The sequence below is a fragment of the Trematosphaeria pertusa genome (genome assembly GCF_010094035.1).
Source record: "Trematosphaeria pertusa strain CBS 122368 unplaced genomic scaffold BU26scaffold_9, whole genome shotgun sequence".
Classification (NCBI taxonomy): Eukaryota; Fungi; Ascomycota; class Dothideomycetes; order Pleosporales; family Trematosphaeriaceae; genus Trematosphaeria; species Trematosphaeria pertusa.
Window position 1 is genome coordinate 1,725,321 of NW_022987220.1, and position 27,922 is coordinate 1,753,242.

Here is a 27,922-nt window from a genome sequence, read left to right on the forward strand (position 1 = left end):
CGATCGCACTGTGCGCCAATTGTGGTGTGCGTTGTGCGTACGTCACGGATTTCGGCTCATCAGGCGTGCAGTGATCTGGGCGTACTGTGGTAGATGCAGGCCGGAAGGAGCGTTGGATGTGTGTACGGTAGTCTACAGTCAATTCGGAAGGCACGCTAAGGGTTCGTCATGGGCTATGATCCCCGTGCGCAAGGCTGAGCGTCCCTCTTCTGACCCCCGCCGCTCTCCTCACGTCAAACGTTGCCGCATCTTGACGCTCTCTTTCACCGGGCCTCGCGTGGTGACGGCATATATCAACGTCCCGCTCCTTCTCGTGCTGCTCCTGCGCCGGACTCTCCCTCACCCTCCCTCACCGCCGACATCCGAATTGACAGCCTTGAAATACCACCTTCGCTTTCGACAACCATGAAGCTCGACAAGGTCCTCGCGGCTGTACTGTCGCTGGCAGACGCAGCAGCAGGTACGTCACCCCGGTGTTCGCTCCAATTGGACCCCGACTGATCCGTCCAGTCTCTTCACGTCAAGACACCACCAACGTCTCCTCAACACCCGCCCTCGGCTATGACGAGCTCTGGCTGCTGCAGAACGAGTTCTATGAACGATTCATGTACCCCAACAACATCAAGGAAGCCCGGGCTATCAACTCAACCATCTTCTCCGATGACGTAGGTTTCATCCACCCCGAAAGAACCTCCGACTGACAGCGACACAGGTCCAAGGCCGTGTATCTGATACCCGCAACTTCGAGGGCCGCGAGCTCAATACTGAGTACATCTTCGGCCTTTTCACTCCCACGGACGCCGTTAGCGTCATCGGTCGACCAATCGGCCCCTACGAAATCCTCCAGTTTGCCGCAAACCAAAACATTGCATCCGCAACTACCCGCGTCGGCTTTATCTTCCCTTCCTTCAAGAACCTGTCCCTCCCCGTGACCATCGATACCTGGATCAGCTGGAATTCGGAGCGCCAAATCACCCAATACGACGTCACCTTCCGCTGGTTCGGGTACCTCTTCGAGACCCTCCTCCTCTCTCTGGATTCTGATCCGACCAACGCGACCGCCAAGGCTGTGAATGCGCTCGCCACGTCCATATGTTCCACGCACACCAGGTACTGCAACGGGACGAACACGCAGTACGATTCCCCCGAGGACTGCTACCACTTCCTTACCCAGGAGATCCGCGTGGGGCAGAGCTTTGAGCTCGGCATGAACACCCTGATGTGCCGGAGTGTGCATGAGATCATGGTTCGGTACCGGCCTGATGTGCATTGCTCGCATATCGGGAAGGATGGAGGCGGCATGTGCGATGATAGCATGTCGTATGCTTTCAAGGTGGATGAGAAGTATTTCACGAATTCGCCGTGGATACCGCAGGTATTTTGATTGTTGATGAATTTCGCGTGGCTTCATGTATTTAGTTTTCGCCGTGTTTTCGGTACTTTCCTGTCAGGATGATAAGGATGCTAATGGTCGGATCGCAGATCAATGGCTCTCACGAGTCAGGCACGTCAACGTCGAGCAAGCCGACGGCTACCATGCCGACGTATACGACTCCGGTGCCTACAGCGTCATCGTATGCTCCTCCGCCGTATACGCCTCCTACTAATGGGGCCCAGTCACCTGGTTTCTCTCCTTCCTCTTTCCTGTACCTTCTTCTCTTCTTTTCTTCCCTTCATCTCTTCCCCTTGGCTTTTTATTAGCCCCTTGGCTTTAGCCTGTCCTCATTCATGCATTACGACGGCATTCGGCGCATGATGATGGTTCTAGCATTTTCTTCCATGTGTTTTCTTTGTGGAAGCTGAATATAGCGGAGTACCTATCGTGCAGAGACGCCTCGAATTAGGAAAGACTAGGAGGAGAGAACTGGAAGATGAATAATGGCTCACATGGATTATGGGAAAGCATGGAGTCTGGTTGGAAGACATGCATACCGGGCATACTACGAGGGCAGCGTGTCATATTGCAGAATGCAATGAGAACCCGAAAGACTTCAAATTCCTCATATTGCTACGCTTTGTGCTCCACACTATGCGAGGATCGGTTAAGGACGACGCAACGACTGACGAAGACTATGACGCTGCGCCCAAAGAGCAGGACACCACACCACTCCACCCCACCCAGTATCACCCACCCTCACGAACTCCCTATCTAGATATCCCGGCGGAACCACTTAGTCCACTCCCTCAGAAATCGACTTCCTCCTCCTCTCGCTCGGAACCATAGAATGGTTCTCAATGAACTCATTCTTGTCATGCCCATTCGCATTTACTTTCACCGGCACCTCAAACCCCAACTCTTCCATCGCCTCACTCGTAACCCTCACCTCCTCCTCCCCTACCCTCCCACAACTCTGGAAAATATGCAGTGTGCTCGGCGCCGGCGGCTTTAGAAACTCCTGCAGGCGATCTGGCAGATCCTGCTTCAGGAAAGTCTCGAAGTCGGTTGTTGGCATTCGCACGTCGTGGTGATGCTCGAGCTGCGAGGGCGGCGAGACGAACGGCTCGTAGTACTGGAAGTTTTTCGTGTAGTTGAGGATGTCGGCAAAGATGTGGCCGGTTGGAAAGAGGGCTTCCATTTCTACGTGTGTGAATTGTTGGTAGGTGCACGTTATGCCGGAGATCGCTGTGAATAGGGTGCAGATTTCGGTACCGGAGAGCCATTGGGAGAGCGCGGCGAGGTCTTGACGCGGGGGCAGGTTGAGGATGAGGGTGCGGACGAACATGCCTGGGTGATGTGAGTTTAGCAGCTCCAGGGGAGGTAGATTGGGGGATAGACATTACCAACGTCGTTCGCAACACATGTCCAAGGTAGCCTCGAATTCGCCGGGGCCGTCGTCCCAAACGTAAACGCTCCGTCTTCGCTCTATCCCCGCGATTAGTATCTCCCCTCGAAATCAACATATCTTCAGCTTACCTCCTTCAACACCACCCCATAATCCTCCATCCTCAGCCCCGGCTTCAAAAAACTCGTCTTCGCCGCCAACTCCGGAAAATACCTCGCATATGCCGCCGTTTCCCACCGACTCATCACCATACGATGGCCCCGCTTATTCGGTGCCTGCCTCTCGGGCATGTACGGAAGCGTGCTCCAGACAAACCTCTCGAGCGAATCTACGTCCGCAGCTGCCTCGAGGATGCTGTACCCGATGCGCTTTTCGATATGGAATGCAAAGTCTGCTACGGTCGTTCCATGGACCGAGGCGACAATGCGTGTTGACGGATTATGGAAAGTGGCATAATAGTCGGTTACGGCGAATATCGCGGTTGCGTTTGCAAAGGCGGTGCGGATGCTGAGTTCGGACATGAGGTCGACTTGGACGATTTCGACGCCGCGAGCGAGCCATTGCCGGCTGCGTTCGCAGCTGGGTAAACTCGTGAGACCTCTGATGGTCCAACCGGGAATGGAGAGGAAGGCGTTCGCGACGGAGGTTCCCTGGCGGCCGTTGATGCCTAGGATGACGAGGAGGGGCATGCTGGCGGTGGCTGAAGTGGCGATATAGAGTTGATGGGAAGTAGCTGTGCGCGATTTCGTTTGCTGATGGTGTATGTCTGCCCGACCACGATTGGTAGGGACTCAGGATCTAGCGGTGGAAAGGGGAAGCGTATGTGAGGCTTTGCACAAGAAGGCGGGGTTGTCGGGGTTTTTATTTGACGATGCTGAATACGCGGTCAGCGCGCAGTGCCATGGTGATGGTGAATAGGCGCTTTTGAATGTCCTGATATCAGTATGCGCTATGTTTGCTTCCCGAGCATCCAACCTCTTGTCCTGCAGACCAAACACCCCGGATCCACGTCCATCGACCTCGACGGTTAGAGGAGACCTCTGCAACACAGAAGCCTCCGTTGACGCAACGAGTTGTCGTTTCTGCGGTATATGCAGCTTCTTCGGAACGATATGTGTATTTCCAGCCGAGATATCGTCTGTAGAGCTTACGGTTGTTTTCCTTTGCTTTGTAGTAGTAACACTAACTACCGCTTATATAATAAGGGCAACAGACACCTAGTAGTAGCAGGCTCTTCCTGTAAAATATTCTCTAGGTTTAAGGACCCGTATAGATACAAGGTTGTACGTCTAACTGTACGTGCCACTGTACCAACCTGTGGAGGTCTCCAGGGTGCCCGTTGCATGGGTCGTTCGATAAGAGTCTCCTGCTCCTACCATGTACCGAAATTCGTCCTCTCCATAAAAGACCTCGAATGCCTCCTTGTGTGCCGTCTTGCACGTTCGAAAGAAACCGAGATTGGGCTTTCGGGGTCAGAGCATGCGGTAGTAGTAGCGGCCGGTGAAGCGTTGAACAAAGCCATCTCGGGGTAAAGGCAATTCAACTATAATCATCGAAGAGGAATTGTTGCCCACAGAATAATACTGCAGTCTGTGATCTATATACGTCCGCAGTATATGTGCGTTCCAATGAGTCTAGCAACTAGATTGGAAGTGGCCCAGCGCATGGAAAAGTAGGCTCCTCAGAAGTAGGTAAACAGCCAGAAGGAGTGAGTAGACAAGAGGTAGCAAAAGCTGTGGGCGTTGGCTGACTTTATAGTAGATCGGAAGGCTGTCGTTGGTCATGCCTCCGGCCGACGGCGCGAGATTGAATCACGTAAAGTCTTCCCAGCCAGTCGGACCAATGGAAAGTTGTCAATCCCTCAGGTGATTGAATCTCGTGCTGTGCCCGGAGGTAAGTGCACAGCTGAGGGTAGGGATGATTACATACGCAGAGACGCCGTCACGTTTACCACATCCTCCATGACGAGTGGCTCACTGAGGCTGAGGCATGGAGGGCTTCCCCCGCGCTGGGGTTTCATGCGTGGTTGATCCGGCGCTTCAAGGCGATGACTGATGGTTGTGCTACCATTAAGTATGCGTACTTCCATAGACGCAGCCGCTGGAGCGTGTTGGAGGGTGTGCCGGAGGAGTCCAATCCGGCTGAAACAACCGATATGGTGCCGGACGTCGTGAGTGGGGATGACTAGGTCTGACGCGTGTATGAGCGGCGAGATCGCAAGATGGTAGATGGGCAACGTAAAGTGCCTGTCTTCTCCCCACACGCTAATTGTCGCTTATTCCCTAGCTCTTTGTATATTTTCCAGATACTGCTGCGAAATAGTCCCGGATAGCAATGTAATGGATAGGAATGTTAGCGTAGCCCGGAAGGGCGGTAAGAGTAATTGAACCTGTAGCTATCCTTCGCTGTACCTAGGTATTAAATCTCCTCTTTTCAGTACACGCGACTCGGAAGACTTAAAATCTTGGATGCATGGAAGCTTACGCCTATGCGTCTGTAAGGCATTTAAGTAGAGAATTAATGTGTGGAAATAGAGGGTCTTGCTGAGGTCTTTGCGGGCCATGCGGACGATCTCGATCTCCAGGGTTGGCTTCGCAGCGAGTAACTTCGTGAATGGGTCCCACATTGCGTCTTGCGTAATCGTCGTAGTATTTGTCATCGTAGGGCCGCTGATAATTGGAGTAATCCGGCATGACAAGCGCAAGTTTCTGGAACGTCTCGATACGGCTCAAGCTGTCGATGAGATGAATGAACGAATCCCCGTACCCAAAGCTCTTGTCGTGCCATGTTCGGAAGGGAGCTTTCATGTAGAGGAATTCATATGTGGGCCTCGACCAAGGCTTGTCGTTGTCCTATCCGCCACCTTTACCCCGACGATAGAAGGGCATGGCAATAGTCAGGGATGTGAGCCACTGAGAGTGGCGTTTGTAGATCTTCCGGACGAAGAGGGTGCGCCATCATCTGGCCGTTGATGCCCGAGAACCGGAAGGTATTCTCGCCGTAGAAGACCTGCGATCCTTCGGCGTTGACAGCACAGCAGGTGCGCAGGAACGATAGGTTGACTCGGCGTCGGCGGAAAAAGAGCTGGGAGAAAAACTTCCGATTGTCGACGCGTACCTAGTAATCATGGTTCGTGGTGTCCGTCTCGGCGCAGAACTCGATCGGCTCCGAGAAGGCGAAGTGGAAGTGGTACACCTTGATCCGAAGTTCCGCGGGAAGAGATATGAATGGGAACGCGTCTTGGTCTGCATTTATGTCAGTTGGGCGGCGTTGCATATATCCTGTACAGATATGGCACTCCTTACGAAATTGCTCGCGAACTTCATTTCCCTAAGGATCTTCGGGAATCGTCGATAGGGCTGGAGCTCCTCCTTAGTGTAAAGCAGATATGGAATCGACATCTGCTTCCGCTTCCCGCCTTTGCCTCGAACGGACTTGCTTTTGGCTCGGCGATGCTAAAACAAAATATATAGATATTTAATATTGCTTTATAAGAGAAAAACTATAAGAAGAAATAATTTGCGCCATCAACGAACACGTTTACAGCTAACTTCGCGGTATTCCGCCCAGCCTGCCCACAACCCCTCCCATCCCATTGCCACAAGAATTCTGCCAGTCTTTCAACGCTCAGTTCTACACAACCATCCTAAACTTCAACTTATCCTCTCCCACAATCTCATCCCTCATCGCCTCCAACTCGCCCACATCCCATGTACAACTGACATACCTCCCACTCAACCAACCCCGCTTCTCCCGACTCAACCACACACACATGGCGCCCGCCAACCCCTCATCGTCGCTCAGGAGCGGGCCCCACACCTCCCCCTTATGCCCCTGCGTCTGCGGTGTCAGCACAGCGCCCGGATGTAGCGCGTACGCCTGAATGCCGTCTTTAGGGCCGTGATCGTTGGCGATGTGCTCGATCAGCCTGTTGCACGCGATTTTGCTCACGTTGTAAGCGATGGGGCAGATGGTGGAGGCGGGGGAGTGCGCGGCAAGAGAGGTGCTGCAGATGAGCGTTTGGGGCCCATCTTCAGTTTGGATGAGCAGTGGGAGAAAGGCTTTTGAGATCCGCCAGGTACCGAGGAGGTTTATGTCTAGGACGCGGGACCAGTCGTCGTCTTCGACGAGGCCGACGGGAAGGTTTGAGTTGCCTTCTGCTCTGTCGACGTATTTGGAGATGATGCCTGCGTTTGCGATGACGGCGTCTGCTCTTCCCCATTTGCTCCGTACGTCTTTCTCCAGGGCTGCTACGCTCTCATCGGATTGAGTATCACAGATACTCTTCAGCACCTCGATCTTCGGGTTGAACTTTCTGATCTCCTCTTCCAGCTTATCAAGGTCCGCTTGCGTGCGAGAAGATATCGACATACCGGAGGCGCCGGCTTTAGCATAGGCGAGCGAGATGTGGTAGCCTAGACCTTTCCCGGCGCCAGTGACGACGACAATAAATGGGGATGGGAGCTTGATCCTCGTGGGATCAATGTTCGCGGGGATCTTCGAATGGATTGTGGGCGTAAAGTTGACACCGAAATACGGTGGGAGGATGAACGGGGCAGGCGTATCCGAGGCCATTATGGAGCGTGATTGATTGATCGAAGGACGAAAGAAGAAAGTACGATGGGTGGACTGCGTTGGGGTCAGATGGTAGCGTGGAGGGGAATCCAAAGCTCTTCAAGGGAGGGACCTGGATGCGTACGAGCGAGTTGATGCCGGACTTATGATTGTTCCTTTGCAGAGCAAAGATTTATGATTGCTGACAGCTTGGGTATTGTGAGATTGTCCGTAACCAGGTGTTTCGATTACTTGAGCTGGCCGGAGTGGGGCTTTCCAACTCTCTTCCAAAGAATGAATCCTCCGATGTCTCCTCCAAAGCTTCTTTGGGGCTGTCGCGTTAGAGAACAAGCTTCCCCCGAAAGTATAGTATTTCAAGGGTGTGAAAGTCGGAGCAATAAGGATCGCGTAAAGGCCGTGTCCCGCTATGCAGTTCGGGCAGCGCAGATATATAATCAAGAAATGAGAGTTCAAAGGATTGCTCGGGGCGATTAGTGAAGCCAGCGACCGGGGGCGGATGAATCGAGAAACGTGCTTTTCGCGCGAGATAATGGCCGTGTATGCCCGATAGAGCGAGGTGTGAGACAACATGGGAAGGACATGGCACCACGTTTGTGGGGAATTAGGTGGTTGGTTGGTCGACGTCGAGCCGTACGATTCATGTGGGGCAGGATGCATGGGCTTGGAAGTGTGGTAGACTAAGCGCGCCTCGACTGAGGTCTGATATGCTGGGAGTGGAAATGTCATGTTTTAACAGAGAAAAGGAGACGTCACGGATAGATGCTTTGAGGAAGCGGCAAAAGATAAGGGGTATATATCGATCTCATTCAGATCCAACCAGACTCGCTCATTACCATACCATGTCACCAGGTAAAATTTTGTTGTACACCGCCGATGCCATGCATATGCAAGAACCTCTCGCACCGCTTCCTCTCGTCCACCAAGTAAACACAAGAAGCGCAGAAAGCAAATGGTGGTATCGCAGACAATTAACACCATCCCGTCTCAAGAAACGAAGTCATGCATGCGTAATAGAAGATCCCAAATACCGGTACCCAAAGAGAGAACGAAAGAATTCGCGCTTCGAGAAGGTAGTAGGATGCTTACAGCATGAAGACAGCGGCGGCGACGGCGCCCGCAAGACCGAAGCCGGCCTTGAGAGCGGAGGCAGCGCCGGTGGACTCTGGGGGGCCGGTCGAAGTGCCCGAGGGAGCACCGCCGGTCGGGGTGCCAGCAGTAGCCGTGGTCTTGAGCGACTCGGGGATAGTCATGCTCTTGGTGGGGTACACGACGGTGGAGTTGGCATGGCCGGTGCCAGTCGGGACCGGGACGTACTTAGTGGTGGTGGTGCAGAAAGTGGTGCTGTTGGCCGGGGCGGTGGGGTAGGCGCTTGAGGAAGGAGTCTTGGTCTCAGACGGAGTGACGGTCGGGTAGCCGGACGGAGTGCTGGAGGGAACGACCTCGCAGTCGTCGGTGGAGATACCGAACTGAGTCGAGTACTGGTACTGGCCGGTGATGTCGTCGATCAGCTGGATGCCATAGCCCGTCGCATCGGCGGTGGGCTCGAGATCGCCGGAAGGAGTCCAGACGAAGCTGCCGCTGTTCTCGATGCCCTCGACGATGATGCTGAAGGGAACGGCGTTGGTGGAGGGGCCCTTGAGGAGCTGGAGGGAGACGGTGTTGGTGGTGGTCGGGTCCCACTCGATGGTGAAGGGCTTGCAGGCCGGGACAACCTGGGATGGAGGTTAGAGCTGTGTTTCGTTTCATTTGCGCAACGCGCGCAGTATTGCGATTCGCGCAAGGGTGAATCGACGTACCTCGAGCAGCGGACGAGTGATGGGGTTGCCCTCAGGGTCGCCGACGGGCGTGTGGATAGCGGCAGCAATGCCGGCGAAGAGGGCGAGGGCAGAAAGCTTGGTGAACATGGCGACGGAGTTACTCGAATTAGGGTATTAGCTGTTAGGTAGCTGGGTAGAGCGTGAGGGCGTTGTTATATAGGATGGAACGAGCGGCAGTAAAGAGTGACTGGTGCAAAGAGCGGCTGAAGAACGAGGTCTTCGGAGGGAGGGCCTGCAGGCGGTGCTGAGTAGACTAGGAGCGGCGCAGAGGTGAGAGAGAAGAGAGAGAAGCGAGGAGGCAGAGCTGGTCGGGGTGGATTATATTGATTTCGGCTAGGGTGCAGGCAGGGCCATCGCTCGAGGCTGGACCCCGCGTCCAATCTCGTCTCGCGCCATCCAGGCCTGTTCCTGCAGTAGCTGGGGCCTGCACCCCAATCACGGCCCCCGGGCGCCCGCTCGTCTACACACGTCTAGCCGCAGCGGGCTAGGCCCTGGACGCCCGGCCAATCAGACGCGCACGCCGCTAATTAAGCTCGCTCGTGTTCACGGCCTCGGCGTGCCTCAGGAGCGTGGATTCGGCCTACGGCGCGCCCATTCAATGGAAATTGGCCCTCAGCCCGCCGCGTCTAATTTCCTGGAATAGCTGGGCCAGGCGGCGGCCTTGACCGGATTTCAATAACGGCGCGCCACGGTCAAGGAGAAGGTAGCATTTCTCCTGTCAGCACGGCGAGACTGGCTGCCGCCTGGCCGCAACTCTGCGCTGAGCGCGACGGAGGCGCACTTTCATTTCGCTGGAAGAGGGGGGCCAGAAGCGAGGCGGTAAAGAAGAAGCAGCGCAGGGCCGGCGGAGGAAGAAGTTCGACGTTGCTTCTCCAGATTCACGTCATGTCGATCACGCGAAACAAGGCCGATCTCCGCTGTAATCGATATGATGGACCCTTCGTTGCACACCCGTCGTCACACAGGCACACCGCAAGTGTTCACAGCCAGTCAGCTCGGGCAAGCCGTCGCACAGCGACGCAGGGCCGCACACACGCAGCTTTTGTTCGAAATTACGGCGACGACATGCCGAGTCGAGCTGATGGGGACAGCCAAGCGGCACGCCGGCACCGCTTTCCGTAGCCCGTCGGCACAGCACCAGCCAGCCCATCGTACGAGAGCTCATTTCCAACAAGCAACGTTATAGTCAATTCCTGTTATGTTACAGTAGAAAAGGACTGTGCTCGCTCCTCCTTTTGACTGCCTGAAAGATTTTGGTACAGATAAATTGTGGTTCCAGCATGCGACAATGCGGCGCAAAGAGAAGAGCTGAGCTAAGTGGATCTGGGTAGTCGCCGGGCCCGGAGTATGAGGGCGCACCAGAAGCGAGCGCAACGGGGTATCCTCGAAGGAGATTCGTCGAATCGTTACTTGGCGTGAAGGGGACCGAGTGGGAAGGGAAGAAGAGAAGAGGAGGCCACATGAGGAGAGCGAGTGTAAAAGGAGACGAGCGCAAAGTGTGATGATAAAGCTGCGAAGCAACGCCAAGCTCATCGGCCAACATGCGATGAGCTTGGAGCCCAGGCGGATGCTTAGCCGCACTGGCCGGGATCTGCGAACCATTAGCAACCCTCTCCGACCACCAATCCTCCGCCGCGCAGTAAGACTTACACTTTCGCGATGTCAACGGCTGCGGGAACAAACCGTTGGCGAGCAGATCCTGCATATCCCATTCGGGCGCACCCTCCGTCTTCCACGTCCAAAAGATCCAACCGCTCGCCTTCTCATAAGCGTCGAGCTGTGCCTCGATAAACTTGCCAATATTGCTCTTGTCAGCGCTCGACAGGGCCGCAACTGAGCCGCTTGACTTGCCGGCACAGCTACCGGTCGCACTCGCGCCGTTATAGGTCCCGTCGTATCGCGCACCTTTGTTCTTACCATTCAGCCACTTGGCGCAGTCGGTGATGCCGCCCGTCCACTCTCCTGCGATGGTGTTCTTCCCGGTGCTGGCCATTTGGTTGCCGAAATCGCATGCCATGCCGATGTGTGCGCCGATGTCCTGTGAGACCTGGCTGTTGTCGAATATTTCATAGTGGTGGGTGTCGAGCAGAAGATTCCACATGCCGGAGCCCCACGAGCCCCATGCTGTAACGCCCTCGAAGGCATCATGGAAGGTAACCGCGACGTCCGAGTCCTTGAGGTTGCCCCAGCCGTCCATGTAGAACTGACGAACAGTGTCCATGTTCAGACTTGGGCCCATGGGCTCGTTGAGCAGTTCGATGGCAGAAACGGCTGGGTGCGAAGCATAGTCGTCGCGAATCTTGTTCAGAACCTTGATAGTATGGTCCACAGTGTCGCCCTGGGTCCACGCAATTGACCCATAGCGTCCAGAATTGTCGAAGCCGTTCTGGGAGCCAGGTGCTAGTTACCTTGTTAGCGGTAGGAACCCAGGCAAGGTGTTTTCCAAACTCACCACCGTGCAGGTCGATCATCACCTTCAGGCCCGCACCTTGGGCCCAATCCAGTGCCTTGCCCAGCACCTCGTACGCGCCTTGCACGAAGGGTTCGCCGTCAACGGGAATCACGCTCCAGTATCCGAGCGGAATCCTCACGTGGTTCAACCCAGCTGCCGCCATCTGGTTGAAGTCGTCTTGCGTGATCCAGCTGTTCCAGTGATTTGACAGCGTGCTTTGTGCCGCATCCTTCCCCAGCTCCTGGGTCAGGGTATATTCATCGACCGCACCATTGCCTTCGAACAAGCTTGGTGTTATCCAGGGCTCGAGCACAAACCATCCACCGGTGTTCACACCGCGAACCTTTTCGCCGCCGTAGTTGAACATCGGGGCTCGCTTGTGCGGCGTGCTACCGGTGAGTTAGCATGAAGCGATTCAGTGGGCAAGACACAATCCGCGAAGCTTACAGAGGTGACGCGTTGGTGCTCAGGACGAGCAGGCCAACGGCCATGACACTATTCCAGCTTCCCAACATGGTGTTCGGTGTTCGTTTCAGAAGGTTACTGTTGTCTTCCGCTACCTTACCGGTCGTTACAAGAGCACAAAGATTACACGGAAAGAGACAAGCGCGTCGTTTTGTGTAACTGAAGCTAGGAGCAAAAGGTAGCCGAAGCACTTAGTCTAGGAATCAACGGCTTTAAAAGATCAGTCCACGAGCTCCAGCCGTCCCCGTCACGAGAATGTTTCTGGGGATCATCATAGAGTAAACAACGGCTAGTCATAGTTGCCAGCAAAGCTATGCCCCACTCCGAAGGCGGTGTCAAGGTTGAAGCTGTAAAGCAACCTATCATGTGCCACTTCCAACGAAAATCTTTGCTGTCTGCTCGGAGCTTTGCACAACCTCGGTGTTGGCACTTCCGTAAGTGACGCAGCGGCGCGGAAAGGGATTCACATGGCCGCTACCGTGTATAAGCGGGGATTAAGGGGATCCAGGTCAGTGCAGGGTGTCCCGTGGGAAGGCAGGACAGCTAGCTAGCTAGGTCAGGTACGGCGAGCTGATTGGCCGAAGCCTGGCCCAACCCCGGAACGATGATGGCAGAGATCGTCAGCGCAGAACCAAGGCGGATGGCTGGAGCCACAAGATGCCATCACGTTCAAGAAAAGGGTCTTTGTGTTGTAGATCTTAGCGTTTGCAGGAAGCCGGAAAACTTGAAAGATTCCTCGGCGGATGAGCCGTAAGGCTGTATTTGCGGGGGACCTGCTTTTTGAGGCTGCGATCTTCAAACCGCATGGGAAAGTGAGCATGCCAATTCTGCCGAGCATGAGTAATGATGCAAAATGGTCAAGCAGCCTGGAATGCAAAGTCCAGCGCTTTGGAAGACAAGGCGTGGAACAAGTACGTACCGTTGTCGTGTTCCATCCTTGGTGCAACCGACGTAGTTCAAAGTAAGCATCACCGTCATCCTCTGAAGTAGGCACGCAATTCTCACGACAATTGCCGCTCACGAGGGCTCCTCGGATGGGAATAAGGCTCGTGAGATGCAAACGGCTCTTTCCGGCGAGGCCATCTTCCCCGCACCGACCAAGCTTTGGGTACTGCGTCTTTGTTCGAGACGGTGCGCTGCATGTGAGGTTCGATTCGTTCGGAATCTTGGTGCGTCACCGGTGCCTAAGTTAATTTGCATCGTGACGGATCAGCTTGGCGGTTCAGCAGGCTCGGAAGAAGATTGGTGCGAGGAGTACTTGAGGGATCACGCGCCCAGGCGATCAGCTTTGTGTGACTTGTCGCTCGTGCTGGGCTTACGGTGTTTGGAAGGTTCGGTGTTCAGATGCTGCACGTATGCCATAATGAAAGCATCTCCTCTGGAGGGGTTCACGGCGTTGTTGACGTGATGAAAAGGCAGCGACGTCGGGCGAAGGCATGATAGATGGCGTAGCGGGTGGAGACGGCGACGGCTACGCTCTAAGAGAGGAAGAGAATTAGATGATGTGCAGATGGAAGGGGCTGACATCAGAGGTGAAATGTAGTTGGTGTGCTGCACACTGGTACGGTTTCGTAGATGGCGCATGCAACTGTTCGCTGATGGGTTTGAGAATTCTTGAGGGAAACTGTGGTAGCTTCGACGGACAACGCAGCACGGCTGCTCCAGAAGAGAATAGACGGCCGGGGCGAGCAGGACGGCATTTGACGGCGACTGCTGATGAAGCGACGATTATTACCTTAGGTACTGCCGGGGCGAAAACGTTTCGAATCCCGCCAAGCGTATGCCGTTACTAAGGCTCGATGGGTGAGATTTCGGCGCGCGAAAGAACGCGGCCAATGCGGGCGGAGATGCAAAAGCCTCCGCGGGAGAAGCGAAGAAGCAGAAGAAGCAGAAGAAGTGGGTGGCTGCTGCCCGGCGACGCTCTGTTTATCTGTTTATTCTCCTGCCAGCGAGGAAGGCGCGATGGGGGCTCGGGACTCAGGAAGGCACGCATCGCCTTAGTCATGCACGTCAGCCGACAATCGAGGCCCCTCGTTCCTTTCCGCGCCGCGTTACATGAAAACCGGCACCCACAAAAGTACAGTTACCTTACACGCTTGGGCATCATCTCTCAACCCGCCCGCTCATCGCCTCCCTGCCCCCAAGTGTGCCCGGCCTAGTTCCGCGCCCTCTCGGAAATGGGCCGCCACGCAAATCCCGACATCCGGCGCGCCTTCGCTGAGTTCCAAGATCAGGACACGCCGTCCAAGGTGAGCCCGCCTGCCACGCGCTTTTCCATCGCAACACGCACCCATCTCTACGATCCTCCCCGTCACTAACCTCCCCAGTGCAACAAGGTGCGATGTCTGCACTGCGGCTTCGTGCGCGCGAAGAACACCACGCGCCAGATCGAGCATCTGCAGGAGTGCCAGGCGTACCTGGCCTCCCCAGAAGCTCAAGCGCACCTCGCCCAGAACCAACATGGCACGCCCGCGGGCGTCGACGCCAGCATGCCGCAAGGCTCCGGTGTCTTGAGCGGCCAGCATCCGAATCCGAACCTCCAAGTCCACCGTCGTGGCCCGAACACGAAGCGCACGCGTGACGGCCAGCCCATCGCGCCGCACGTTAACATGCAGCCGGCCATCTCTCCCTCCCTGACCGCCCACCTCCTGTCAGTGTGCTCCTCGCCGTTTACCCAAGCTACACAACAACCCTTTCTCTCCCACGCGGGCTGCGGCTCGTTGGCTCCGGGACCGCTGTCGCAATGGCTGGTGCAGGATGGACACCATGCGCGAGGCTACATACGCTTCGTGGGACAATTACTAGCCAAAATCCGTCTGCCGCAAACCTCGAACTCGCAGTTCCACCCCATGTACAGGACTATGGACCTCCTCATTTCCGCCTTGAATAACATGCGGCGGGAGATGCAGTTCTTCGAGATCACGGCCACCAAATACGGCCTTACCCTAAGCCAGGAACCCCCTACTCCCATAACGCGGTCGCTGCTGGATCTCTTCGTAAGCGCAAGCAGCTCGAGTTCTTCGCTCCTCGAGGGTATGGTCGTCCTTTGGGGGACCGAGCATGTAAGTGAACAAGCATCTGGCGTCGTCAGCTCCGACGAGACACATCTTGCTTGGCAGCATATATTGAGCAGGATTCAGAAGCAGGTATTGAGCTCTGCTTCGCCCAGCCGTCTGCGTCAAGCTAGATAATGGTCCACCGGAAGCAGTCGACTCCTATATGGCCCTGTTGCGGACTGCGCTGACTCGCCTCGCAGTGCTATCGCTCCGCCTGGCAATACGCGTCCTCTTTCAGCACCTCACTCTCCACCCCAAGCTCCGACTCGCATATCATTGCCCTCCATCAGGCACTCATTCCTAACTGGACATCGCCCGCTTTCAGCAAGTTTGTAGACGCCACGCGCGCCCTCGTTGACGAATTGGCCAACATTACAACGACTCGAGACGGCAAGGAAGAGATGATGCGGTGTGAGGAGATCTTCCGCCAGATCTGCTGGCTAGAAGAACGCTTCTGGCCTGACGTCGACGGTATGGGCGAGGAGGACGATAGCGCGCGGCTCGGCCCCAGTCTTGGTCCGATGGGAGCAGGCATGGACAACGGCTTGCCCATGAATGGACCGATGAATGGGCCGATGAATGGACCTATGAATGGACCTATGAACGGCCAAATGAACAACCAAATGAACAACCAAATGAATAGCCAGATGAGCGGCCAGATGAACGGGCAGATGAGCGGGCCCATGAATAGTCAAATGAGTAGCCAAATGAACGGACCTATGAACGGACCGATGAACGGCGGCGACGGCACTCCAGTCGGAGATGGGAGGAATAGCTTTGGTCTTCCCAATGGCAGTGGTCTTGAGGGCGTCGGTCAGAGCTCATGACTGCCTGAACAGACAGTCACCGGTTACCTAGCGTCGCTGCGACTGACTCACCAGAATCCACTTCGCGGAACACTCCATCCTTGAATCTATAGGATGGAGGGCGTTTCCTAGCTGCTTTTCGCTGGACATTGACTATTTAGAGAATGAAGATAGGGCTATGGCAATACGGCGGTCTTGTTGGCTAACCGCTGTGATTTCTGTCTGTGGAAAAAGAGATATCATCTGTGCAGGAGTTATGGTCGGTCTACTGACCTGATGGCGTTTCAGGGTGTGGCTTACGGTTGATATCACGGTACTATTTTCGAGGAATATTTCGCCCTGTGTTCAAAATTATAATATGATATCAGTGTCGATCTTCAATTTCTGGTATGCCTCTCTTAGATGTAGTCTGACATGCTCCGCTATCCGCTCAAGAAATGGACCTGCAATCGTGTCTGACTCTCATGATGCGCAACGGACTTTGAAGGCCACTAGGCTAAGTGTTGGTGAATCCAGCATCGGGAGATGGATCTAAGGATAGGACTCGTCGTGTCAGGGGTACAGTGTAGCATTGCTACATATCATTAGCGCGTATCGTGTTGTGCGAATCATGCGGACGACAGGGTTGGTGTGTTAGAATGCATGCGCATTCTGAACGCCGAAGAGCATTTCAAGGGAAGTTTGCGGTGGGGTTAGTTGACGTATCTTTCGGTCCGAGTGAAGGAGCCATACGCTCTCGTGCCCAGGTGGGCCTGCTTTTCCTAGCTGATGGCTTTCCACGTGGCTGCTTTGGACCATTATCGAGCTTATACGCACTTCACAGCCTAGATTCTCTCCCGTTTGTTATACTCGAATAGATGCAATCGGGTGGGCTCAATCGTAAAGCTACCCTTGATCATCCTCGACAGCCATAGCTCGGACGGACATCACGAAAGAAGGGTGACTTGCGGGTTATAGGGAAGCGCAAAGATGGCTGTGCGCAATCAAGAAGGTGAAAGAACGGAATGGTAGAGGCAGTCGCCTGTTGACTACAGCTCTAAAAGACGAGAGCGGAATTGCAATATGCCTGAAGGGCATTAAACTAGTTCTATTGATGTTGGGCGCAGGCCTGTCTCTCTAGGTTGTTTGGGCTGGGGCAAGCCTGTTAGGCCAATCTAGGTCTATTATGTTATCTATATAATCATAAGTATATCGTTGCTGTTGCTTGCCGAACAGGTGTCCACGAATTACCCCAGTGTTCTTACGCCTCTCATCACTTCCGCTGTCCTCCACAACGCAACACAATCCACCACTCACACCGCACTCGACGTAACTCTAATTTCATCCGTTCTCTTAATCCCCCCAACCCCCTCCTCAACAGTCTGGATCGGCAACCCATGCTTCTTATCCGCCCTCAATATACTCTCCTCACTAGCATTCTCACTGCCCATCTTGACAGTCGTCTGGAGTACGCTCGCGCCAGGCCCCATGTAAATCTTACTTGCGCTGTCCTTGCCGCTGCCGCCACCAAAAGCTGCACTGCCTTTCTTGGAGTACTCGTTGAGCGGGTAGGAGCGCCCGCCGGAGGAGTCGCCGCGCGAGCCGTACGCGATGCGCACGTAGAGAGGTCGCAGGACGGGGATGCAGGCGCAGATTATAGTCATAAGGACTTCGGTTGACGACCAGAGGAGCATGGGGACGGTGTCGTAGACGTATTCATTGACGGAGGAGAGGGTTTGGAGCTCGTAGGTGCGGATTATGGAGCAGATGCCGGCGCTGGCTAAGGTCAGGATGTGGGGAGTGGGGAGTACGGGAAAGGAATACGTACAAGATACCGAGTGAGAGGCCAAAGGCTACGGTGAGCTTCTCTTTGCGCTTCATGTTCAAGCCCAGCACGACATGCCAGGGGAGAATTGCGAGGACGAAGTCCATAGCTGCGGACCATGCTGTAGCTGGGTTAGCAACCGCGTTTCGTTCCACTTCAACTGTCGCGCGCTTACCGCCCATAGTCAAACCCACTGACGTAAAATCCAACCAGCAGACACCGCCCTCAATAGTATGGTCCCACAAGAACGCCGCCGGCCGACACTGTAAGAACAACAAAGTTGTCGTGATGGTGCACATGAGGGTAGTGCTGACGATGCAGAACCACAGAATAGCCTTATGCCATTTTAGCAGCACGATGCGCAGAAGGAAGAGCGCGACGGAGGACTTCGATGCGGCAATGCCCATGATGCAGATTCCTTGGCCGATTGCTTCCCACATGATGGCTTTTGAGTAGGAAGCTGGGGAGACTGTCGCATATTTCCTGCCGATGCCGTAGGTTATGCCGACAGAGATGCATGCTACGTAGCCGATGAACGTAATCTGAGGGTGTTAGTTTGGCTGATAAGCAACCTTTTGGGGGACGGGAGTGTTGTTCAAGGAAACGGCAATCCAGATTGATCGAAAGCTTGCAGCTAGAGAGGGGTTTTGAGCAATTGACTTACCAGATTGATGACCATGACAATGTCGTCCCACCCAATGCTGTTGATGATGAAGTACCGCGTATACATTCGCAGTGCGATGAAGATGAGAGCTAGAACGACCTGAGTCCACATGACCCCGTTGAGGATACCAGCGAAGTCTTGAACGGCCATGTTGGCTGCGATGACTCCTTCTGGAGCTCTTCTCGAAATCTTCTACAACAGCTCTTCTCCGTCGGCTTTTGAGATTGAGGGACGCCAGCAGCCTTAATCGGTAGTCGATAGATGACGACCTCTGAGGCACTGCTCGCCAACGAACAATAGCAAGCCCGAACGGAGCGAATAGGGCGACGAGGAGAACAAAAAGGGGACAGCGAGATGGGGAAGAAGGCGGAAAGAAGGCGGAGATGTCAATCAAGCAAGCCGCTGCACTCCAAACTCTCTCCCCTTCGAAAGGAAACAAGACGGATTGAAGCCTCCTCTTCAGCGGTCGTCACGACGAGGGGTGTGAAAGTTTAACGACGGATGGCAAGCATCATATAGAACTAAGCACAGTCCGTGGATAAGTAAAGCATCCTAGCACTGTGATCGACCTGTGCCCTTGCACCTTGTCACAAAAGGACTGCTGGTGTGGGGTCAATCGCCGTTTGTGACGGAGAGTTTAGGAAGAGAGAAGTGCCGTGAAGCCACGAATGCTTGGTAAGGTGCCGCAAACATTGAATCCTATTTTCTTCTTCTCCTTTACGACTGTATGTGAGGCTCGAGCTGCCAGAGCTGGGACGCTCCTGGGCGCAGCGTTTGACATGGGGTAAAGATCGCTATCCTTGTTCCTGGCACTATGTCAAACGGAGCCGTGGCGCTAACGCAAACCCATCACCAGGCGGTGAATGTCAATGCACTTGGGATGAACTCTTGGACGCTTGCAGCTAGCTCTCGGATATAGGAAGAGTTTCCCCTGCCAATCCTGGCACCACAGGGGAGCCATTTGTGCTTGGATAGGTAGTAGAGCTGAGCCCGGGCTGCTCTACCTGATCTCTTCGTTCTGGTGGCTTTTCTCTTCAGAGAAACAAGAGCAATCAGAGACTCAGACGGGGCCTGGAAGAAACTGGCAACAATATTAAGTGCAAACGACGACGTCTCGTGTTTGCTTACCCGAGTGCCGTCACATCGTCCCGTCTCCGTGTCCGGGCCTATATCGGTTCCAGAGCCAATGTCAATGCAGGTGCCCTTTCTCGGCATCGGTACTTGATAAGAGTGACAGAGCGACGCGAATCCGCCGTCTTGTGAGGCGTCTTAGAAGGTTTCACCGGCGCCCAATGAAGTTGTCGTCAGCACGCCTCGTTCCATGGCCTCGTCAGAGTATTTGCGTGGGGTCCCCGCTCGAGAAGATACCTTGCTAGATTCATGAGGGGTGCATTGAGCCGCCATTTCCTGGGGTGACGTAAACCAACGAGAAGCTTGTCCAGAGGGTGTCCGCTGCCAAGTTTCTGGAGCACTTTGGCCCAGGGACATATCGGTATCCAACCTAAGAACAAGCTTGAGCCCGCAATGGAACCGGGTGCGGGCCGGGGTGATAGTGGCCGGCGGGGCAGCGGGTCTGGAGTTGTCGTTTCGACTCGCGCTTGACGCTTGTTGGGCCCGATCCCTGTCAGCCATCACCAGAGCGAGGCCGCCCAATCGGGCCACAGCTGCCTCCCGTCCCCCCATTCCCTGCCTGGCACCTTCAATCACTTCCTCCATCCAGCAATCATCGCAGAGCGTCCAGGCCGTGGCCGTCCACGCCTCTGTCCGAATGCCGTGTCACCGTCTTGACGCCGATACTAGTACAGCCGTCTTCGCAAGACGTACATGGCTTCGGCGCACACCAGGACATTGAAACCAGACCAACCGAGTGCTCTGAGATGCAGGGCGAAAAAGTAACATGGAACCCTTCTAAGCTGTTACGCCCAGCGGGTCTTGGACGGCACATCCCATTAGCCAGCACGTTCACAGGGGCTGCCGCCCCAATACCGTTTCTACATCACGCCATACCCCATATGGATCATACAGGTATCCGAAGCAGCCACTGGCCACTAGCTGACATCGATCCAGCATGCCGGAACCTGTAGCACGAGCAACTCACTCTCCCGCATCCGTCAGTGATTGGCCTTCCGCCCCACCACCTGCTGGATTTCTGACCGCGGACGCATCTTCATCAAATGAACGCTCGCCGAATCCAATCAGAGACGAGCCTCAAGTCCTTCGTGAACGTGCGCAGACCCTGTTCAAGAACGTGCATCCTATCTATGTACGCTCGTACGACCTTGTCTTGCGAGGGGAGACTCCTCGGGTATACCTGAAGGCTGAAGCTGGCCAATTTATGTGCGCCGCGCGCGTTTACTCTCATTTGCCGCGTTCGTTTCTTTGCAGCCTGTGCTTTCCCGTTGGTCTCTTTGCTTTGCTTGTGAGGCAGCCCGTCGTCACTTTCTCCACGACCCAGGGCGTCGGGATCCTACAGCTCAACTTTTCCTCAAATCTTCCTCCATCTGCTGTTACACCACAGCTTTGGATCACAATGGCGTTAGCTACCCTGCTCGTAAAGGTCTTCGGCCTGGGCGCCATCGTGCTACTTACACAGTATCTACTTGCGTACTTGAGATCCCCACTCAAGAAGCTACCAGGCCCTTTCCTGGCCAAGTTCTCGGACCTGTGGCGGTTTTTTAATCACTACGGCCAAACGCACATTGAGACGCAGAAGGAGCTTCACGCAAAGTATGGAGACGCCGTTGCCATTGGTCCCAAGACTGTCAGTGTCGCGGATCCCAGTCTGATCAAGACAATCTACTCCACACGAGGCACGTTTCTGAAGGTAAGTAAGCCCACCTACCTACTCAGTCTATGGATAGATGCTGACAGTCCGGTAGAGCGACTACTACTCCATAAACGACGCCCTCCAAGACGGCCACATCCTGCAAAACCTCTTCAGCACCCGTAGCAATGAATTTCACGCTAAAACCATCAAGCCCGTCCAGAAGCTCTACTCCCTCCAAGCGGCCCAGGACCTGGAACCGCTCATGAACAACACCATGCGCGTGTTCTGCCATGAGTTGGAGCAGCGCTTCATGGAGGGCGAGAACAAGGGCAAGACGTGCGATATCGCGGATTGGATCTCGTATTTCACGTGGGATTTCTTGGGAGACATGACGTTCAGCAAGCGTATGGGGTTCATGGAGCAGGGGAAGGATGTTGGGAATATACTCGACAGTGCGGAGAAGGTGATGCGGTACTTCTCCGTGGTACGTCTTCCAAACCCTAGCGAGCGTTCGCTTTCCCCAAGAATGAACTGTTAATCTACCCTGCAGATTGGCCAAATTCCCCAGCTCGACAAGCTCCTCGGCAAGAATCCCTACCTGCCCATCAAGTTCCCCGACTTCTCCATCGCCGCCGGCTTCTGCGTCGAGCGTTTCATGGAGCGCATGCAGCACATGGAACAATTCAAAGACAAGAAGGACTTCATGAACGGCTTTCTGCAGGCGAAACAGGAGTATCCGGATCTCGTCACCGATAGCGAAGTCATTGGCTATCTCATTATTAATATCCTCGGCGGCGCTGACACTACGGGTATCGTCATGAAAGCTATCTTCTACCACATCTTGAAGAATCCAGAGGTTAAGGAGAAGCTGGTCAAGGAGCTCCATGCTGCCTCCCTGAACTATCCTCCTAGCTACACGGCGCTGGAATCCCTCCCTTATCTCGACGCTTGCATCAAAGAGGGCTTGCGTATCCACCCTGTCGTCGGCCACATCCTCGAGCGCGTTGTGCCCCAGTCCGGCCTCACACTCTCCAACGGCGTGACGCTCCCGCCCGGTACCATCGTCGGCATGAACCCCTGGGTCATCCACCGGAATGCCGATGTCTTCGGTGACAACGTCGACGCCTTCATGCCGGAACGCTGGCTTCAGGGTTCGAAGGAGGACAAATCGGCCTTCGAGGTGCGAACCAAGCGAATGAAAGACGCAGACCTAAGTTTCGGCAACGGGAACCGAATATGTCTGGGACGTCCACTGGCGCTGGTTGAATTAACCAAGGTCACGGCAACCTTGTTTGGGAAGTACAAGGTATGTTATTCTTCTTCGCGAGATGCGATAAATACGCTAATGGTGATGTGTAGATTGATCTCGAGGACCCGAGCCAGGAGTGGGAGCTGCATAAGCAGTGGTTCGTGTGGCCGCACAAAGTCAAGGTCAAGATGAGCCCGTTTTAGGTGGAACGTAGAAGAGAGATGGAAGATCAACGGCTCACAACGAGGTAGCGTTAGTCTGTAGATGAGAATTTGTAGATAGGACGGAAGTTGACATACAGAATGTATCCCTTCTTATCACTTACTCTCCGGGCTTCAATTTTCCACGCTCGGCAGACCTCCGTCTCGTTTGCGCGGCTATGCACGTCTTCTCGTATAAATCGGCCCGTTTGCTATGTCGACTTTCAGCTGCGACAAGCCTCACCCTCTGGGCGGACGAGGGTCGCATACTGGTACACAAATGTTCCTTTTCGCACCACCCCCAGCGAACGCGCAATAGAAGGACCGAAGTTCAAGCAAGGCTTGGTCTGTTGCGGATCCTGGATTGCTGGGAGCTCCATGGCTACCCTTATGGGTCGGTCCCTTCCCCTCCCGCATGTGCGAGTCATGCGTGTATGTAGAACGAGACCGAGGATTTGGAAGGCACCAAGGAGCGGCCACAGCGGTAAGGTCTAATAGAGCGAAGCTCAGAGCAGATAGCTAAAATGATGGCGAGGAAACCCAGCGGAAGAAGAGATGAGCAAGAAGGCAAAGTGCTGCTTGTGCAATTCGAATTGACATTCAATCTTGATTGATTCAAGAGAGGAGAGTATCGTACACGTCAAAAATGATGACCTAGGGATATACCATGGTCATGAGCCTAGGGCAAGTCGCAGCTGCCACAAGTGCTTCAAACGCCGTTAAGAATTCTCAATAATCCCCCATATCACGCGTCTCGTACCTCTATATCCAACCCCCACCCGCATCCGAGTTTATTTCCTTCGGTTCTGACTCATAGCTAGAATCTGCACCATCCGGATGAAGATGTTGAGGAAGTCCAACTCAAGTGAGATGGACTCGTTGACGGCATCCTTGGGGATCATGCCGCGCTCAGCCATGCGCGCGTGGTGAAGCACCTTCTGCACGTCGTACAGCGTGAAGCCACCGAAGACAGCCAGTCCACCATATAGCCAAATGTTCTCGGTCCACATGAGCGTTCGAGCCGCAGTGGCGGGGACGACGAGGGGTGCGAGGCCAGACAGCGCGACGATAGCAACGCCGGCGAGGAGAGGTCCACCGAGGTAGAGGTACTTCTCCTGCTTGGCGGTCGCACCGACGAAGGCAATAGAGCCCATCATTCCGGCGGTATAGAGACCTGCGCGCGCGAGGATGGCCGGGTGCATAAAGAATAGCGGCGAAAGGAGCATGGCCTGAGTGACGTTGAAGGCGGTCCAGAGGGCATATTTCTGCACGTAGCTACACTTTGTTAGCTTCCCTTTCCTTCACCGCAGACAAAAAACACCGAAACATACTTCTCCGGTCGTGTAGCCATAGTTCCATACATGGTACCGATGCTGCCAACAAGTCCGACCCCGAGGACAAGCCACGGGTTTGCACTCATGAGGCGGAAGCTCCATCCATTCATGTGCAGCGCGCGTGCAGCCATACCAATGATACCGATGCCGAGACCAGTGTGCATGAAGGTATCATTGAGATATCGCCGTTCGAAGTCCGGCATGCCGCCATCCTCGCGAGTCTCGCGGTTGAAGATGAAGTTGATGCCCAGAAGCGTTGCGCCGAAGATTCCGGCACCATAGATCAGCCGCTGGCGCAGGTCGCCGTGTGACACCGGGTTGTATGCGGCCTGCTGGTACGATCGGCGGAAGGTCGTTCGGAAGCGAAGGACATTCTGTGAGGTAGAGATTGAGGGCGTTTTCGGCGAGAAGAAGTTGGGTTGCGGCTTGAGTGGCGTGTTGTGGAAAGCGCGCAACGTCACGGACTGCGCGGATTTGGGTGCCGTCGTTCGCAGCGTGGCCGTGAGGGCGAAGGGCCGCCGGAGGATGAAAGCCATTGTCGTCACCGTCGTTGAGATGCGGGTTGAAGAGTGGACGAGATGGGGTCCGAATAAAAGCGCTCGGGTGGCAGTCGAAGTATGACGTGCATGTGAGAGCCAAGTCTGCTGACTAAGGGGTTGGCAGAAAGCGCGAGAAGGGTCCAAGCTGTGGCACTCCACCACGCCATAAGCTACCGATTCGTGACGACTATCCACTATTGCACGACTAATCGAAACTGGTAGTGACCTCGTCCTCGAGGCTGAAGTACAGCGTTGACAATGCGACAGTCAAAGCAGCCACCATCCATTGTCCAATACCAAACCCACTATCCCTTGCCTTCACGATCACATCGTACACAACTGCAGTGATGAAGCTAAGTACCAACACAATGAGCAAAGCGAAACATATCGCAGGCTTGTTTGGCCCTTCCATGATATGTATGCCCCACCCCTCGCGCTGCTCCTCTTCTCTTAAACACGAAAGCAAACTCTCGCCAAGTTTCTTTGGGAGTCTTCCAACGTATCGCGCGCTCGAATGTTTCTTGTGATTCCAGAAGTAGTGCAAAAATGTACGCGAATCAATTGGTGGCGGGCTATACTCCCACTGTTTTGCTGCAATCACATCCTCGGGAGGCAAGGGTTCATCCGGGAACAAGTCAACGCGATGGCCAGATTCGACGCCAAAGTGTACGAATTTGATGCCGGCAGGTCTGTAGAGTAAGCGACGCCATGTGTGCCCTCGGAAGGCAAAGTAGTGATCGTAGATCTTTCGGAAAAGAAGTCCGTCTGTACATATGGTCGAACTGTTCGCGCTGTCGGTAATGATTTTGATCTCGGCTAATTTTGTCTCGTACGCGCCGACGTTGACACAGAGTTCGAGGTACTTCGTCCCCACGGTGGTACTACCTGGCTTGGAAGAGAAGCTTTGCGAGCTGCCAGACCCGATATAGGTACTGCTAGACCCCGACGTAGGAGAGCTTGCATTCCCGTTAGGGCTTAAGCTATTGGATGTAGACTGGGATGAAGATAGATTAGAATGGATGGTTCCAGACTCGAGGTCGGGCGGATTGGAAGAGCCGTGTGGCACTGTTCTAATCGCAGGTGCTGGCCTCATCAAAAAAGCTCGCATCTCCTCAAGCTCTGTGGTGTTCGTGATCGGCAAGTCAGCAAAGCGCTCCTCGCCACACTCCTGTGCATGGTCAGCTTGAGTATACTGATCCGAAAGAGCAACTAACACAGATCCATTCTATTCGTTGGGTTCCTGGCGGCGGAGCCTTGCGGAAAAGCTTCTTCCAGTGCCCCCAGGCCGAAGATATCGTGGATCCCATCCAAGGTGATTCTTTCTGGTTCTATTGTAGAGTTAGCTGGTCTATTCCTAGAATGCATGATAAGACCAAGCGAAATTCTGGACCACTCACCAATCTTTGATGGAGAGATGTTACATCTTGGCGTAACATGTCAATCTGTTCTAGTACTTGGTTTTCAACGGAGAAGGTCTCTGGTGTTCTTTCAGAAGAATATCCTCTGGCGTGGCTATGTTTCGATTCGTGCGCTGTATTTACACGATCGTGTACAGTTGTCGTGTCTCCCATATTTGAGCGATTCCGTAATTGATAAGGACGGACCGTGTTATCCGAGTATAAGCTTCGTGTGGAGCTTACATTTGGCTCTGTCAAGAAGCCAACGGTGCTCCTTTCTTCAGCCATCTGTCCTTGAATTCTACCGTTGTAATCCGGTGAGTCCAATGTGGACTGAGGTGGGGCTGAGGGCGATACTTCTGACATTTCACTGGAGGGAGCATGACTCTCTGATGCGTCTAAATCGTCATGTATCCTGTACGATTCGATGTTTGCTGCAGGTGCAGACTCATTGCTAACGCTGTTAAACCAGTGAGTCGATCGGTTTGAACATGTTTCAGACGCTATAAGATGCCTTACCCTAGTTTTAGATTTACCCAAGTCAATATACGACCAGCATCTAACAGATCCTTCTGCTTAGATTCCTTCAACGCTGCTAGAAATGTTTCAACGAGCTCAATAGGGTCGGTCACCGTGGTCGGTTCTGGCTCGGTTACCGGAGGCGGAGGAGGAGGAGGCATCATCATTGGGGGAGGTGGAGGCGGTGGAAGTGAAGCAGGCGATGGTTCTGGCGGCGCTGGTGTAGATTTCCGTGGGGGTGGAGTAGGAGGGCGTTGCATTGGAGCAGGCCAATATCCCCATGGCACCATCGTGGTTCCAGACAGCATGGAAGGTGCGTATCCACTAGGTGCATAGCCGCCGTTAGGGGGGGATGCAACGGGAGGTGAAAAGGGGTTTATCATTGGAGGCGTAGGCGCATACCCCGGTGGGTATGACCAGTTTGAGGGACGTCCTGGAGCATACTGGGAGCTAAGGTCCGTATGATAAGACGGTGGTCGACTCCTCTGCGGTGACGGCTCGTGATCCCTCCTCCGAATTCTTCCCGAGGTGGCGGGCTTACGTGGAGCTCCTCCTTTCTGTGTTGGTGTCTTAGTGGAAGCTCTCGGTGCAGGCCGTGGAGCATGTAGTCTCTGACGTGGTCTCGACGCGCTATCCCCGGGTTCGATTTCATCCTCAATAATATCCCATTCTTCACCCGCCTCTTCATCACTTTCTCGTTCATCTTCAGTTCCATTGCTATCATCACTGCTTCCGTGTGAGATTGTGATAAGACGTTTACTGGCGCGGTAGCCGGATTCAATCGGAGGCCGTCTGGAAGCAGTGTTCACTTCCTTGGCAGTGTTGCGAGAGGTGACACCACTTGCCGTTGGCACTGCTGTCGTAGTTTGCGATGAACGAGTGGCGGCCTCGGACCTTTGTGCTTTCGATTTGGTGACCTCCGGAGATTTCCACGAGACATTCGATGGTTTGGAAGGGTCTTTCGAAAAGTCTCCGAGAACAGTCGCGTCCTCTCCACTGTCGCTTGTATAGTCCTCGACGGTGGCCTGTAGGGACCTGGGATCTGTTGAGGTTTCATCAGCCATTGCTGCCTTGCTCGCCTGCGCATTGCCCGCCAACCCGTCTGACATATGCACGGCGTCCATGTTTGCGGATTGAGGTATGGGATCAAATACTTCGATCCGAAGGGGCATCACAACACATTAGATGCTTTCGCCCTTCGAATTGGACGAGGGAAAATGTGATGTGAACTGAGAATGCTTGAGGTGGGGCATCGAAGGCTGAAATACCTATACGATGGGCTGCTTACTTTCCGCCTCGGGCAGAATTCATACCTGCATAATGCAAGCCTATCATGTACCGACGCTGTATGCAAGTCTAAGCCTTATTTGTATGAGGAAGCACTACGTGGTCTTGACCGGTCAGCCACACTAAGTGGGTGAAGTCTAGCGCTGTCCGCCGCTGTTAACAGGGGGCCGGGCCGGAAGGGATACGCAATTGTGCTGCCGAGTGTGAT

General features: G+C 54.4%; 12 protein-coding genes across 12 annotated transcripts; 4 read left to right on the forward strand and 8 right to left on the reverse strand.

Annotated features, from left to right (window-relative positions):
- The first annotated feature begins 89 nt into the window (after positions 1 to 89).
- On the forward strand, positions 90 to 1,628 carry BU26DRAFT_351875 (uncharacterized protein). The gene is made up of 3 exons (XM_033822472.1): positions 90 to 460; positions 511 to 665; positions 713 to 1,628. The coding sequence occupies exons 1-3, from the start codon at positions 406 to 408 to the stop codon at positions 1,382 to 1,384; spliced, it is 882 nt and encodes a 293-aa protein (XP_033682690.1). The 5' UTR covers positions 90 to 405; the 3' UTR covers positions 1,385 to 1,628.
- A 707-nt stretch (positions 1,629 to 2,335) lies between these two features.
- BU26DRAFT_597669 (NAD(P)-binding protein) lies at positions 2,336 to 3,493 on the reverse strand (the record flags this gene model as incomplete). The annotated part of the gene is made up of 4 exons (XM_033835010.1): positions 2,915 to 3,493; positions 2,782 to 2,863; positions 2,500 to 2,725; positions 2,336 to 2,351 (listed from the first exon to the last, which is right to left on the reverse strand). Exons 1-4 carry the CDS (start codon positions 3,470 to 3,472, stop codon positions 2,336 to 2,338), a joined length of 882 nt encoding a protein of 293 aa, XP_033682691.1. The 5' UTR covers positions 3,473 to 3,493.
- Positions 3,494 to 5,269: 1,776 nt separating this feature from the next.
- On the forward strand, positions 5,270 to 5,723 carry BU26DRAFT_597671 (uncharacterized protein; the record flags this gene model as incomplete). The annotated part of the gene is made up of 1 exon (XM_033835011.1): positions 5,270 to 5,723. A coding segment is annotated over exon 1 (379 nt), but the record flags the coding sequence as incomplete, so codon positions are not given.
- Positions 5,724 to 5,900: 177 nt separating this feature from the next.
- Positions 5,901 to 6,184, reverse strand: BU26DRAFT_566637 (uncharacterized protein; the record flags this gene model as incomplete). Its single annotated transcript, XM_033833553.1, has 2 exons — positions 5,901 to 6,028; positions 6,082 to 6,184. The coding sequence occupies 2 exons, from the start codon at positions 6,182 to 6,184 to the stop codon at positions 5,901 to 5,903; spliced, it is 231 nt and encodes a 76-aa protein (XP_033682693.1).
- A 232-nt stretch (positions 6,185 to 6,416) lies between these two features.
- BU26DRAFT_429871 (NAD(P)-binding protein) lies at positions 6,417 to 7,358 on the reverse strand (the record flags this gene model as incomplete). The annotated part of the gene is made up of 1 exon (XM_033823846.1): positions 6,417 to 7,358. The coding sequence occupies one exon, from the start codon at positions 7,356 to 7,358 to the stop codon at positions 6,417 to 6,419; it is 942 nt and encodes a 313-aa protein (XP_033682694.1).
- Positions 7,359 to 8,219: 861 nt separating this feature from the next.
- On the reverse strand, positions 8,220 to 9,467 carry BU26DRAFT_352021 (uncharacterized protein). The gene is made up of 2 exons (XM_033822474.1): positions 9,155 to 9,467; positions 8,220 to 9,070 (listed from the first exon to the last, which is right to left on the reverse strand). Exons 1-2 carry the CDS (start codon positions 9,260 to 9,262, stop codon positions 8,441 to 8,443), a joined length of 738 nt encoding a protein of 245 aa, XP_033682695.1. The 5' UTR covers positions 9,263 to 9,467; the 3' UTR covers positions 8,220 to 8,440.
- Positions 9,468 to 10,316: 849 nt separating this feature from the next.
- Positions 10,317 to 12,142, reverse strand: BU26DRAFT_597673 (glycoside hydrolase family 5 protein; the record flags this gene model as incomplete). Its single annotated transcript, XM_033835012.1, has 4 exons — positions 10,317 to 10,766; positions 10,826 to 11,575; positions 11,628 to 12,016; positions 12,075 to 12,142. 4 exons carry the CDS (start codon positions 12,140 to 12,142, stop codon positions 10,747 to 10,749), a joined length of 1,227 nt encoding a protein of 408 aa, XP_033682696.1. The 3' UTR covers positions 10,317 to 10,746.
- Positions 12,143 to 14,160: 2,018 nt separating this feature from the next.
- On the forward strand, positions 14,161 to 16,434 carry BU26DRAFT_520777 (heme oxygenase-like protein). Its single transcript, XM_033829372.1, has 3 exons — positions 14,161 to 14,341; positions 14,420 to 15,154; positions 15,349 to 16,434. The coding sequence occupies exons 1-3, from the start codon at positions 14,270 to 14,272 to the stop codon at positions 15,973 to 15,975; spliced, it is 1,434 nt and encodes a 477-aa protein (XP_033682697.1). The 5' UTR covers positions 14,161 to 14,269; the 3' UTR covers positions 15,976 to 16,434.
- Positions 16,435 to 17,183: 749 nt separating this feature from the next.
- BU26DRAFT_487386 (uncharacterized protein) lies at positions 17,184 to 18,572 on the reverse strand (the record flags this gene model as incomplete). Its single annotated transcript, XM_033825943.1, has 4 exons — positions 17,184 to 17,709; positions 17,762 to 17,879; positions 17,934 to 18,300; positions 18,423 to 18,572. The coding sequence occupies 4 exons, from the start codon at positions 18,570 to 18,572 to the stop codon at positions 17,247 to 17,249; spliced, it is 1,098 nt and encodes a 365-aa protein (XP_033682698.1). The 3' UTR covers positions 17,184 to 17,246.
- A 2,380-nt stretch (positions 18,573 to 20,952) lies between these two features.
- On the forward strand, positions 20,953 to 22,641 carry BU26DRAFT_430086 (cytochrome P450; the record flags this gene model as incomplete). The annotated part of the gene is made up of 4 exons (XM_033823856.1): positions 20,953 to 21,246; positions 21,302 to 21,673; positions 21,740 to 22,495; positions 22,549 to 22,641. 4 exons carry the CDS (start codon positions 20,953 to 20,955, stop codon positions 22,639 to 22,641), a joined length of 1,515 nt encoding a protein of 504 aa, XP_033682699.1.
- A 498-nt stretch (positions 22,642 to 23,139) lies between these two features.
- Positions 23,140 to 24,542, reverse strand: BU26DRAFT_520780 (uncharacterized protein). Its single transcript, XM_033829373.1, has 2 exons — positions 23,970 to 24,542; positions 23,140 to 23,913 (listed from the first exon to the last, which is right to left on the reverse strand). The coding sequence occupies exons 1-2, from the start codon at positions 24,506 to 24,508 to the stop codon at positions 23,430 to 23,432; spliced, it is 1,023 nt and encodes a 340-aa protein (XP_033682700.1). The 5' UTR covers positions 24,509 to 24,542; the 3' UTR covers positions 23,140 to 23,429.
- Positions 24,543 to 24,695: 153 nt separating this feature from the next.
- BU26DRAFT_520781 (uncharacterized protein) lies at positions 24,696 to 24,985 on the reverse strand. Its single transcript, XM_033829374.1, has one exon. It carries the CDS (start codon positions 24,921 to 24,923, stop codon positions 24,717 to 24,719), a length of 207 nt encoding a protein of 68 aa, XP_033682701.1. The 5' UTR covers positions 24,924 to 24,985; the 3' UTR covers positions 24,696 to 24,716.
- Between the last annotated feature and the right edge of the window lie 2,937 nt (positions 24,986 to 27,922).